Source organism: Gymnoscopelus microlampas, assembly GCF_963454915.1.
Source record: "Gymnoscopelus microlampas genome assembly, chromosome: 22".
In the NCBI taxonomy this organism is placed as follows: domain Eukaryota; kingdom Metazoa; phylum Chordata; class Actinopteri; order Myctophiformes; family Myctophidae; genus Gymnoscopelus; species Gymnoscopelus microlampas.
The window spans coordinates 14,509,629-14,524,195 of NC_139959.1; the positions used below are offsets into that span (position 1 = coordinate 14,509,629).

The 14,567-nt window shown below is 42.9% G+C and overlaps 1 protein-coding gene across 1 annotated transcript; it reads right to left on the reverse strand.

Moving 5' to 3' along the window:
• Positions 1-2,775: 2,775 nt before the first annotated feature.
• On the reverse strand, positions 2,776-13,542 carry prdm14 (PR domain containing 14; the record flags this gene model as incomplete). The annotated part of the gene is made up of 10 exons (XM_084048670.1): positions 2,776-2,839; positions 6,576-6,650; positions 8,202-8,208; positions 9,029-9,251; positions 10,139-10,240; positions 10,616-10,818; positions 11,391-11,667; positions 12,054-12,217; positions 12,327-12,380; positions 12,879-13,542. 10 exons carry the CDS (start codon positions 13,540-13,542, stop codon positions 2,776-2,778), a joined length of 1,833 nt encoding a protein of 610 aa, XP_083904796.1.
• Positions 13,543-14,567: the final 1,025 nt, after the last annotated feature.

The following is a 14,567-nucleotide window of genomic DNA, read 5'->3' on the forward strand; positions in this document are numbered from 1 at the left end:
TGAAGTATAGACCGTCTACTTCCATTAACTGGAAGTTGACACTATTTAAGCAAATAGTAGTTTTAGGCAAATAGGCCTACTTTGCAATTTAGATTATGATTATTCATGCAAAACATACTGCTTTCAACAAACCCCGGATCCACAGCCAGGGGGGAAGGGGGGGGGGGGGGGGGGGACATTAGCGTTAGGTTACTGATGGAAGACTTGTTGTTAAAGAGCAAGTGTAACCGTGATTAGAGAAGTGAGGCAAAGGAGGTGATGAGAGGAGGAGTGAACTAACTAGCTGATAGAGCAAATGTCCTTCCCTGTCTCCATGTCCTAAGCTTTGTTGAATGTGATTATTAACTATTGATGGGTATGACCCTGACCAGTACTCACTGCTCCCACTTCTGTGCGTGAGTGTGTGTGCGTGCGTGTGAGTGTGCGTGCGTGCGTGCGTGCGTGCGTGCGTGCGTGAGTGTGTGTGTGTGTGTGTGTGTGAGAGAGAGAGAGAGGTTGGTATTACTGTACCGGTTGGGTCACTCATGCACTCTCATTCTCAGGACCATCCATGGGGGAATTGATCATTAGCCCTCTTGTGTGGTTGGTGACCATGTGCCCTGGGGGAGGGAGGGAGGTGGTGGTGGTGGTGGTGGTAGCGAGGCTAATCCAATAGCTAATCCAGTACAAGTGGGTTGAGATATCTCTGTCAACCTGTCCGTCTTCCTCCTCTCTCTTTTTCTTTCTCTCTGTCTCACAGGGACGCACGCACGCACGCACGCACGCACGCACGCACGCACGCACGCACGCACGCACACACACACACACACACACACACACACACACACACACACACACACACACACACACACACACACACACACACAGAAATACAGAAAGAGAGAGAGTGTGTGCAAGCAAACAGTTCTGTGTTTGATCAGAGTGGTTGGTCAGCCATAGGTCTGTGAGTGTTACTGGTTAGTCTAAATGGACAGCTTAGGCAGGATTAGTTTGGCCAACAGAGGCAGGGATGTTGCCTGGTGGGGGCATGGATGCGCATGTGGTCCGAGTACAGTGTCCATATGTTGTAAATCCTGTCCTCCTCAGGGGAAACAAACACAACAGTTATTTTACTGTGGCTCACAGAATGCACACCGTAAAACCCTGAGTGTCAATTTAACTCTCACTCTCAGAGTTAGATTAACATGCTGGATTTCGCAATGTTCATATTTTGGATCACTTACAGTACAGTACACATCTTTGGGGTAAACGGGTCTGGTTTGTCATTAAATCAAACTTGGCAAGAGGAAGATGGTGCTATTTTACATTTTGTGGACCCCAGGAGCTGCAACAAGAGAAGTACCTAGTGGGGATCCGGATAAACAGTAAACAATAAGCAAACATTGGATACTCCACTCTCTCTTTCCCACCCTGAAATAACATAGTAATAGAAATCAAATTGAAACGTTGATGTTGGAAATAAATCAATATGTAGTAAAAAGAGAAAAAAAAGAAAAAAAGGAAGGAAAAAGAAAAAGGAAAAAAGGCTAACAGAGCTAATAGGAGAACATTACTGTGGGAGCAATTGAAATTTTTACCATCAGGTCAAACAAGAAGTAGGAAATAGGACCAGAAATAGGATTGTGTCAAAGGTTGTGTCCAACCTAGACGCAGGATCTAAATGTCGCAATAGAAGAGCAGGGAGACGGAATACAACCACCCCAATTGTATACGTCATATTGTATTAACATACTCTGTTGCAAGACCCGAAACACCCAGTGACTCCAGGTAACACTGATGATGTGTCCAAGTGCATCAGTTGATGTTTTATTGACTACCATACAGATTGGATAATATAACATTTTATTCACAATTTCTTCTTCTTTTCTTTTTTTTACATAATAGAGCTTTAACTAAAACGGTCTCCTGGATTTTCTGCAGGACAAGGGGCCAGAGTGTGCCTTTCTACTGACCTATTGTACTAGCAGCATGTGGTCCCACTGTCCTAGAGTAGCAGTTAAAAGTCATTCCAGCCTTTACCGCTGTCCCACTGAGAGGTACACTGACATTCACTGAGAACAGTCCCACTGAGAGGGACATTCCCCAGCACCGCAGTGGTAGGCAGCAACATGAGGCAAACATCAACCGGTCTGGTACTTACATGGCCACGGTCTATTAAGACAGTGGTTCTCAACATGTGGGTCGGGACCCCCAGGGGGTTTCCCACATGATTTGGGGATGATTTTAATACAAAAATAAAATAAAAAAGACTATTACTGCATCAAAAGTAATCAACAAACTATACTATAAAAACATTGGCCAAATTGTCAAATAATAATAATAAGAGGCAAAAAATGCTATTTTCACAATATTTATCTGTGGAACCGAGTCAAACTAAATGTAACTCCTCAACTCCTACAATTCCAAGTGCTTTTCAGGGTGGGGGGTCGCCAGTTCAAATATTATGATTTTGGGGGGTTGCGGCGTGAAAACCACTGTGTTAAGATATCTCAATGTGTGGGCCGTGTATATGAGTTCATTGTGCATGCATATAAGGTATATCTAAAGTGCAGTGATTTTCTCTGCACATGCAAGTCTGCACATGTTGGCGGTGGTGGTGGTGGTGTGTGGAGGAGACATGCATGTGTGTACATGTGTTGGAGAGATGCAATGAAATAGTATGGAAGCTGTCCAATTCTTCAAGAGAGAGAGAGAGAGAGCGAGAGAGAGAGAGAGAGAGAGAGAGAGAGAGAGAGAGAGAGAGAGAGAGAGAGAGAGAGAGTACAGTATCTTCTGCTATAGCTGCCCTGCTGCTGCCTTGATCACCCAGAGGAATAACAGTGGGGAGCACACAATGGCTCTGCGCATAAAGAGACACAAATAGCACACCAGGAACTATTGTGTGGCACGGCGCATGGGGAGAAAACCCCAAGAACACTTTCTAACATTCTGAATGACAATGCAACATGTCAACCTACAAGCAGATTTAACTCATCATCACCAGCACCGCATGCATCCGAATCAGCCTCGGGCTCACAGAAAAGAATGAGGGTTCATTTAAATGGTTCAAACCAAAGTGAGAAAATGGTTACTTTCGGTTACTCTGACCAACCCAGATCCTTTCATATTCTAAGGCCCCCTCTTTAACCAACCAAATGTAATTAACCGTAACCTTCCATGTTTAATGAAAGCTGCACTATGTAACTTTCCTCCTCTACCCCGGATTTGAACCCGAGTATCCCGCCAAGTGCTAAAATGTGTACCATTGAGCTAATAGAGCCTGCCTGCTTGCTCAGGGGATAAATTGAATCTTGACCATCAGGTCGAAATTTGTGTCAGATCCTGTGTTTAGGTGAGACATGACCTTTGATCTAAATATCTCAATAGAAGAGCAGGGAGACAAAATACAACCACCCCAATTGTATAAGTTGTATTGTACCATACAAATTTACATTTTATTCAAACAAGTTACATAGTGCCGCTTTAAGACAAAATAGACAGATATATTTCTTTACAAAACATTAAAGAAAACTCAGCAATTATCAGCAATAGTCCAAAAGTCAATGCCTTTCCTAGCATCTGTCATCCAATAGTTATCTAAATCCTGACCTCCAGGTAGGATATAAGTTAGAAGTTGGGATGGATGTGGTGTGGGTGAAGTGGGTTTGGGAGGTGGTCAAAGTGTGCTGCCCCATGGGACCATAGTGGAACCCCACACCAGCCCCCATGAAGTGGGATAAGGCCATCTGCCCTCTTCATGCATGCATCCCCCCCTGGCACGTGTGCACACATGCACGCACACAAGTACGAACGCGTGCGCACACACACACACACACACACACACACACACACACACACAGACAGACACACAGAGCTCTGTAGCAGTATGGTGGAGCTTTGCTGACAGTGTTTGATCTCTCTTTCATCCATCCAACCAACAGCATGTGGGCCACTGAATCTCCCGGTCCTCTGTCAAATCCTGGGAGAGTAACAATGGAGCGTTCAGCTCCAGTATAGTACAGCTCCAGCTATACAGCTATATGCCGTCACTGCCTGTACCAGTGGAACTCACCAGTAGTGATGGAAGAAGTACAGTGTATAAGTAGCAATGTAGCAATGTAGAAATGTGCAAAAGGCCTGTGCTAAAACTTTTACTTGAGTAAAAAACTATTTTTCTTTCTCTGGTTCCTTCCTTTGTTCATTCATTCATTCATTTCTTTCTTTCTTTCTTGCTATCGCTCTCTCTCTCTCTCTCTCTCTCTCTCTCTCTCTCTCTCTCTCTCTCTCTCTCTCTCTCTCTCTCTCTCTCTCTCTCTCTCTCTCTCTCTCAGCTTGATTGTCACTCTGTCTTTCAAAAGGGTTGAGGTGGTTCTATGGAGGCTTGTTGGTATGGAGGGACGGAAGGATGGAGAAAGACGGACAGATGAACAAAAGCCTGGTGTGGTTATAGCAACATTTATGAGTCCACTCAGCTGAGAGCCTGGGGGTCCTGTCTGGAGCAGAGCCTAGCCTCAACGTTAGCCTGTGTCTAGAGCACACACACACACACACACACACACACACACACACACACACACACACACACACACACACACACACACACACACACACACACACACACACACACACACACACACACACACACACACACACACACACACACACACACACACACACACACACACACACACACACACAGAATACATGCACTACACTGACAGCTATTAGACGATCAATAGAAGCTAATAGATCAGAGCAGCCGACCACTCAGCTAGACAGGCTTACTACTGACACAGACATAGAGGAGAGGAGAGGAGAGGAGAGGAGAGGAGAGGAGAGGAGAGGAGAGGAGAGGAGAGGAGAGGAGAGGAGAGGAGAGGAGAGGAGAGGAGAGGAGAGGAGAGGAGAGGTGAGATACCGGACAGGAAAGATGTGGGAGAAATGCAGGCCCTCAAATGTATATAAATTATACAACTGCAATGGCAAAGTTTATTCTACGTATCAATACACATGACTAATTAATTGCAAAATTGAATCTGATTGAAGCAACATTTATCGGGGGCTTGACCATTGACTTGACCTGACCATTATAAAGCATTGTGGTCTGCTATCAGGCATTATTTCAGAGTTATGGGCCCCTGGCTTCAACCTCAGAGGGAATTAACCTAAGCGAAGCTAAGCGATAAAAAGCCACTGCCCTTGTGATGGGAGGCTATATCATTAATACCACATTAATATAAAGATTAAACTGATGGATAGCTCTCCAGAGACGGTGTTAACTTGCCCGGAGATTAAGTGTGAAATCAATTGGTATAAACGACCTAGATCAAAATTCTTCCTGACCGCACTGCCTGGCATCTAAATCAACCAATCAGAACGATGCATAGTAAACCGGCCTTACCGCTTGCTAACAGCCTGAGAGACAGATTCTCTGACAGCTCATTCTCTCTTTTTTTCCTTGTCTCTTTCTGTCTTTCATTCTGTCTTTGTTTGGTCTGCCGTCCTTCTCCTCCGCCCCTCTGTTCTGGTGAACAACACCAAAGGGAGAGTGTGCTCCATTCATGGCAGTCCCTTCACAGGAGTGTGGGGGTTGTATAAATGGGAGTGGCTGGTCTAATGAAGGTTGATCTACACTTGTTCAAGCATCCATATTTCTACCATTTGAAGGGAGAAGGAGGCTGTTAAACATTCGCTGAGAGGGTGACCCCCCTGACCCGGAGGGCTGCTGTCCATCCGTTCTGGGTGATAACCAGGCAGGCTGGATGGAGGAGCCATGCAGCCTGGGGGACTATTAACCCGTCGCTCCAGTCCTCCCCGCAGCAACCACTTCAGCTAGCCTAGACCCACAGAGAATGCAGCACTGCAGCACACAAGTGGTCTGATCCTTTCATTCTGTTAAAGACAGAAAACCATCTTCCACTGGCATTTAGCTTTAGTACTTATTTCTGCCACACCTTTTTCCCCCTGCAAATCACTCTTGTTACTGACCATTGAACTCCTTATGTTGGTGACTTGTGTGTAACCACTTTGATTCGAACCCACATTGCATGGGAAACCAAACATCTAATTCCTCAATCAAATGGAGCTCACTTGTAAACAGTGTTCATTTAATTCTGATAGTGTATAAATGAACCCTCGGATTTAAATTAGCACTCTTTTTACAGTGAGACGTTAGGCTTCTGGGCTTCAGACAGGGCTATCCCCCTTTGGCGTCTGCCCTGCTGGGAATCCTGTTCCCGGACAAGCCCCTAGTGTAACGACCCGGATTCGAACCCAGGTCTCTTGCATGGGAAACCAATCATCGATCCCTTAGCAACAGGGGGAATCCCCCCCTTGAACATGGGAGATATTAGAATTCTGACCAGAATGTATGAGTACCCTGGGTACTCTGATACACTTGGTAAAATGTAAAATAAATAGAAATGTAGATGAAAAGTACGGTAAAACCAAAAGAGGTTCAGGTAACAAAAAAGAAAGTTCTGTATTTATCTATTTATTCTCTCATCTTCTTCTTTCTCTCTCTCTTTCTTTCTCTCTCACTCTCTCTCTTTCTTTCTTTCTTTCCAGAAGGTTGTTTTTATTTTGTCACTCAGTACAGTGGCATCATCTCTTGCTTGTCCTCTTTCTCTCGACTCCCTGAGCCCTCCACGTCTGCATGCCGCTGGTTCACACTGGCGATCACAGAGGTCAAAGGTGACATAGTGGAACACATAGACAAAGACTGGACACCGTGTCATCTGTCGGACCCCATGCTGCCGCCACCATCGCTGTACCAATTGGAGCTTTCCTCATTTGTCTCTGACACCCCCCCCCCCCCCCCCCCCATTTCCCCCTATACTCTGTTCATCTAACTCTCTAAGCTGGCCACTTTCTGTTTTCTGTTTCTCCACTTTTTTCTCAATGTGTTACACATTTTTGAAATGATAGTATTTCTGCATTAATTACATTGGTGTCTTACCTAGGCTGAAGAACACCTGGGGACTGGCAAGTCAGCCTCTGTACACTGGATGTATACAAGCGTCAAAATGCAACATGGTCCAAGTTCTGTGATTTCAATAATTGGGTCTTATGATCTATACAGTCAGTGCTTTATTTGCATATTACATGAACAAACTAAGAACATTTTCAATTGTAATCAAAGATTTGCCACAGACAAGTCTTCCACTGACACATTTATCCGTATATGGGGACACATTGATGACCCCTGCCTTGTAGGAGAACACATTGGGACAGTTGGTGACAGTGAGGCACACTCAGAGTGCAGCAGATGGGTGTCCTTTGTGTCTGTGGCTGTTCATTCTTTCCTGGCAAGGACCACCTCATAGCTGCACTCCATTGTCATTCATTTGGTACACAGGGGTTTGTTCATTTTCACTCAGTGGGCAGTGCTGAGCCTCGACATCTCCATCCATCACATGGGTAAATATAGGTTGACAGATGCATACAGTGCAGAGGCTGTCAGAGCTGAGGCTCACACACCTCCAGACCATCACAACCTCTCTGATCAACCTTCATCACATTTTTGTCTGACTCTGTACGCGAACCTATCGGTGGAAATGTGCTAAAACATTGTAGTTTAAATTAATATTGTAATATTAAACATCTGCATACTCCTCTTCATTTAATATTACATCTCGTATATGTTGCCTGGCTCCACAAACAGGGAGGAAGCTCAGTGTTGACAGCAACACACAAGAGGGCAGAAACAGGACAGGACCAAGATGTATTTTTTTTAAATAAAAAGTCTAAAATATAAATGTTGCTTGACAAAAAAACTAAAGATTAAAGATTCTTAATGGATCATCATAAATGACAATGATAACCTTCATTATGTGTTAGCAATATATTGAACTAGTAGTTGCCATCAATAATAGCTCATAGTATTTTAAGATGTCTTAATGAAGGCCTAATGAATGCCCACATAGCCACTCACCCAATTAATTATTCGTTTTTGTAATTTAGAAAGGCAGAGATGTCCAAAACAATAAGAAGACACATGTAAAAATATGTTCATGCTCAGAATTGTATTTGATGTTTAGTAAAAATGTGCTTATACAAATACAGACACTTGACATTTGCTTTTGTTACATAAATTAAGAGGTAGTGTAGTGTGTTTTATACACAAATTAAAGCTTAAAGCTTTTATCAACTTTGAATTCAAGTAAATAATAATAATAACAATAATACAATAATATCATAATTATAATACAGGTTGTATTTACATTGAGACTGACAAAAACATCGTAGAAAGAAAGCTTTTAGACACAAAACACCACCCTAACACAACAGACTCAAATAAATAGAAAGGCCTACATTTCGGCATTTTAACAATTTAAAATTGTCATATAGTTTAATTTAATATAATTATAAAACAGAATATTACAATTTAGACATATTCCAGCAAGCATCCAATGCTGGAGCCTCCTCCTTAAATGAGGCCTAGTTCCATGGTCGATATTCCGGATTGATAACAGTTAATCCGGTATAAGGGAAGTTTAATCCTGTGTGTCTCTGTGTGATGGACTTGTCTTTTACTTCATCCAAGGAGCCGTTGGATGGAGGTGATGGGACAATGGTGCTTTCCAAAGGTGATCTGTCTGTTAAAAAAAATAGGGGGGAAAAAGGGTTTTAAATTACAGAATTGCAAAGTTGTAAATATGTAGGCTATTATTTGATTAGACCAGTGGCAGTGGTCAGTGGATTAGACTATAATTATTTGGAATATATATAGGCTAAATCTCTTGCTTGTGTGAATTAAATTAAATTACAGAATGATTGCAAAGTTGTAAATATGTGTCTAGGCCTAATTGGTTTTATTTAAGGCAATAACAGGCCTTTCATAATGCCTGTTATAATATAGGCATATATGCTAATATTTTGACTATTGGTCTTCATAGTATTTAAAGGGATATTTCACTTTCAAATAAAATAAACATTTAAATAATATATAAAACATATATTTATTGTTTATATCTTTGTTTATGTTTATTTTATTTGAAAGTGAAATATCCCTTCAAATTATTCTGAATAATAGGCTAAAAGCTCTTACTTGTGTGGTTTTTCATGTGGTTCTTCAGTTCTTGCACGTCCTGGAACGTCTCCCCGCACACGTCGCAGGGGGACGCCTGGTCCTTGTTGGCGTGCGTCCTGCGCACGTGGCTGTCGTGCGCAGCGTGCGAGGCGAAGGCCTTGCCGCAATGCTTGCATTTAAAGGGTCTCTCTCCGGAGTGCTGGCGGATGTGTGTGCGCAAAATACTGGAGGCAGTGAAAGCCTGATGGAGAAGAGAAATAAAAATAATTGTTTAAAAAATCCAGTGAGGAAAGTCACTTTTAAATAGTATGCATTTTAAGACGTTTTCCTCAAATTAACTACTATTCGCTTTGGGAATAAGGAGGGCGGGATAGAAGGGCAATTCGCCCCCCTTGAATAGGCCGTTCATTGCTTTTTACGGCAAAATAATACACAGACAGACTGTACCGAGGCTTATCTTGATAACGAGGAGGAGGAGAAGGTCAAACAAAGCGCTCGTTGGGTAAATAAAAACAGGGAGGACACCAAGGACAATACTTGGCCTCATTCGAGAGCCGTAAATTAAAAGTATAACCTCGGCGGACAAAAGGGTGGGTGTACATCTGGCGATAATTAGCATGTAAGTGTGTCCAAGGAGCGTGCCAGTAATGATGAGCCAAATGTTGCACGAAATGAGGAAAAAAAGCCAATTGGTGAGTCATCCTTGTAAGCATTTGTAAAGATGCGCATAAGAAAAACGACGACAACGTCCTCAACCTTTTGAGCCCGCTATGACCCCTACAAATAATCATATTTGAACTGCATGGGGACCCCCACACTGACAAGAATTGTAGGAGTTGAGTCATTACATTTTGTTTGACTCAGATACATATTGTGAAAATAGTAGATCTACAAGCTCACAACGCCCTGCAACGCATCTTTGCCTCTTTCTTATATTATTTGACATGTTTTTGGCCAATGTTAGACCACTTTTCATTGTATAGTTTTTATTTTCTTTCTATATAATTTGTTTTAGGGATTAAAATCTCTTAAAAGTCCATAAATTGTCACTGTCATCTGGGGACCCCCCTGGGGGTCCCGACCCACCACAGGTTGAGAACCACTGCTATGTTCCACAATAAAACCTACCTTATTACAGTAGACACACTTGTAGGGTCTCTCTCCGGAGTGCACGCGCATGTGTTTGTTGAGACTGGAGGACTGGGAGAAACTCTTCCCGCACACAGAGCACTGCGGATCACAACACATCATAATCATTATTAGTTTAGATAATATTATTCTAGACATGATTTATTCGATCGTTCAATTGCATTTGCAATTATTTTCTCCATTATGTGTATTGTCATTCAGCTATATAGGCCAATGAAATGTGTTGTGAAAGTGGAGGGAGCTGTCCTTTCAGCACCAACTGCGCAATGCAAACTATGCTGATGACATAGCCGAAAGCACTGTTTCCCAAATGTTTGTGGGTCACGAGTAAATATCCCCCCTTTTTTGTTTCTTTTCTTTTTTTCCCTTCTTTTTTTTCTCCCCAAAAAATTATAAAAAGTTTTTTTATACATTAAAAATAAAATCATGAATACAATTATAACAATAAAAATCTACCTTGTGAGGCCTGTGTTTCTCGTGCACGTGCAGGATGTGTATGCGCAGTCTGTCCCTCTTCTCGAAGGACCTGCTGCACAGGTGACAGGGGAACTTGCGGTCGCCCTGGTCCACGCAGCGAGTGTACTTGAGATGCTTGTCTCTGTAGTACCTGTATGCGAACACCTTCCCACACCGGTCACACTTAAAACCCTCTGCAGAATCTGGTCGAAAATGAAAGAAAATATGATATTATTAGGCTATAGCACACAGGAACAGACTGTTATGCGTATAAGCAACAGTGGTGGAAAAAGTACTCAATTTTATTTTTACAAAAAGTATCAATGCTGCAATGTATACTCACTCTACAGTAAAAGTCCAGAATTCAAAATTGACTTGAGTAAAAGTACAAAAGTATTGGCATCAAAATGTACTTAAAGTAGGCTACTCTACAAGCTCACTGCATTGCTATTTTCAAATGGCCGAAATGTATAGCTGAAGTGGTTACCATATGTTGTGTGATAATAATCAAAATCTACAAAGTAACTATAGTAACTAAATTTGTCAAATAATAGTAATGGAGTAAAAGTACAATATTTGCCTCTGAGATGTAGTGGAGTAGAAGTAAAAGTACTGAGATTTTGAAATACTCCAGTAAAGTATGAAAAATACTTGCACTTAAGTAACAGTAGGCTACTTAAGTAAATGTATTTAGTTACTTTACACCACTGATAAGGCAAGGGATTGAATGGCAAATGTTTTTCAAGTATTAGTCCTATATGGCTATAATACTGACCTTCTGGGGGATGCTGCTGTGTCTCATTGTCCTCGGTGGTGAGCTTCAGGGTGAGTGGAATGCCCAGGAACTGGACATAGCAGTCTCCATACCACACCAGCAGCTCCTGACCCCCCGGTGTGACCTCCTTACAGGCCTCGTAGAAGATCTGACCCTGGACCTGCACCGCGATCAGGTTCTGCTCCTCCGGGAAACGAGCACACTTCACCAGGGACATCCAGTTGCCCGAGGACCCCCTGCCGTCCACGAAATGACTCAACCTGCCGTTTTCGAACACCTGGAGTAATGCGGATTGGGGGATAGGAATTTCGTTAATATTACCCACTGTAGATTTATTTATTTTAATTCAAGGAAAGAGATTAAAAAATACAAAAAAAACTATGCTATGGGTTTGAAATTTGTATAAATAATTACCCTGACGTTTAGAATAGCGGAACAACTGACGGCATTGTTTGTCCCAGTGCGCTCACCATTTTTAAAGTGAAATTGTGGCTTTCATGTTTGAAATGTAATTTAAAAAACACGGCCAACGGTTCACATCTAAGTTATTAACTTTACATTTAATCGAGTAAAAAGCAAAACAAAGTCACAACATGTCATACCCCACCCTCCCCGACAATCAGTCCACCTAAAATTAAAAGTAAAAATGCTATTTCTTCTTACCTCCCACATCAGTGTGTTGTCATCGTATGTTTTGATCTCGCTGGTATTGACCAGTTTCCCCTGGAAGGGACCGAACCGCGTGCCTTTAGGGACGCCGCTCTTATCCGAGGTGAACACTCCGTAATGGGAGACGTTTCCACAGGTCGTCTGGAGGACCGTTAACCCTATAAAGACAATTGTATATGTGTCAAACTTTGGATCCGTATTAAATTATAAAGAGGAAAGGTTCATAATTAAGCTTATAGGCCTGTTTAAATAAAATGATAGGCTTACCTTCAGGGAGTTCAAGAGTTTCAGTGTCCATGGGAAGAATTCGGCTGTCAGAAACTGCAAGAAAAAATACATAGGCTATTATTAATATATGATTGTGATATGATAGTGGAATATGCCAAGTGCAATCTGGGCCATTGCAAGTGCAATATTACATGATATGATTCCCTGTGGACCCCCCTTATTCTAATATTCAAGACAAAGAAATGTATTGTATGTATTATGGATATTTTTATTGACAACAGACTATTATTATTATTATCATTATTATGACTATGTCTATGACGGACAAGTTTATGCATGGCTGTTGCTCTATCAGTAGTTCTTTCTTTGTTGATACTGCTATTTGTTTATGTGGATGCACTAAACATCGTTGTATGTTCCATACAGTGACAATAAACATCTTATCTTTATCTTACATTATCTTATGGGAAACAAGCAGTGTAACTGTGTAGGATTTGCATGTATGATATAGGCATATATGTTTTTGGGGGGGCATTCTCATAATGTAGCCTATACAACATTCACCAGAGAGAACCAACGCGTAAAACGCACCTGATGACTTTTCGGGCAGCAGAGCCGCGCCCGACATGCCGTGACCCACATTCTGCTGTTGGCTCCGAGAAGTCCCGTAGAGGACCGTGAACAGGTCGTCCTCACTGAAGCTGTACGTGCGCGTTTTCTTCAGCGGTGGATCCCCGTGGATCCCACCGGATCCCCGGAGGAGGAACGAGTTGTCCTTCAGCGGCGAGGTGGAGGCGGTGGACGATCTGTCGCTGGACGGGCTGCTGAAGTCCGACAGGGACAGGGGTCCGCCGGCGGCGTGGTGGTCCGTGGTCACCACGGCGGCCACTAGCTCCTCGTGATGATGATGTCTGGGGTAAACACCAGGCAGCATGTGGTTCAGATACGGGATGCTGTGTTGCAGGACGTGTTGCACGGAGGCGTGGTGGTGGTGCTGGTGCTGGTGTCCGTGGTGGCCGAGGAATGGTGGAGCCCCGCCGGCGAAGTTGAGCGGCATGGAGGCGTGTTGTTGCTGGGTGTCCGACACCAGGCGTCCCAGAGACTTGAGAGGGTGCATGATGTCAATGTAGTGGTGCGGTCCTCCGGGCAGATGGGACGGGTAGAAACCCGAGCCCCCGCGGCCAGGGCTGCCCTTGAGCAGGCTGGCGTGGCACTGGTAGCCCTTGTTGTTGTTGTTGTTGTTGTTGCCCTTCATGGTGGACAGTGACACAGACATCACAGCAGCACAGACTGTCCGTTGTTCAAAGAAAGTTGAGATTCTTTTTTTTTGTGTGTGTGTGTATGGGAGAGAGAAAGGGAGAGTGTGGGGGGGGGGGTAGAGAGAGAGAGCGAGAGAGAGAGAGAGAGAGAGAGAGAGAGAGAGAGAGAGAGAGAGAGAGAGAGAGAGAGAGAGAGAGAGAGAGAGAGTTAGTTGGGTTTCAAGCAAGGAGCATAAAACAAATATTCATAACCTTGTATTGTATTATTTTGTTTAACTAAAAACCGCAGGCAGTTGATATATGGAAAGTTCTGTCAATGGCCCAGTTTGGATAGGCTAATTAGGCTTCAATATCTTGAATTTAAAAGCTTGTTATAGGCCTATATTTTAAAACATATATCACCCGAGTTAATGGACAAACGTTTAAAAAAAGAGGGTCAAATGGAACAAACTGCTATTGAATAATGAAGACAGAGTTTGCAATATTTCCAGCTGAAGGCACACGGCACACATCATCAATAGCTATGTTTATTCTTTATACGAGTAACAGCAGATAGTGCTTTCTGTGATGTTTAGGAATGAATCACTTGGTAAATAAATAGGACTTGAACCCCCTGACAAATCAGGGTCATGACACTCTAATTAAAGGACAATGTGGTTCAGCGGCAAAGGTCAGCATTAATGAAGCATAGCTTTTTATAGACTATGCAATAACAACGATTTAAACGTCAGCGGGACATTATTTGACTAATACAGCAGAAAACTCGACAGAGGGGATTTAGACTAAATTCAAAAACGAATAACGAGACGGTACGGAATTCTATCATCATCCAATATCTATCCACAAAGGCATTTTCTTCTTTTACTCTGTTGCATAGCCTGTATTTTTCTATACGTAAAGAAAGCTATAACTTACCCCGTAGCCTGAGTTTGTCGTTGTTGCGGAGAAATCATTGATGTATCGCTGAAGTAGGTCGAGTCATTTCCATGCGATTATGCCAAGTGGTCCGTCCGTGTATCGA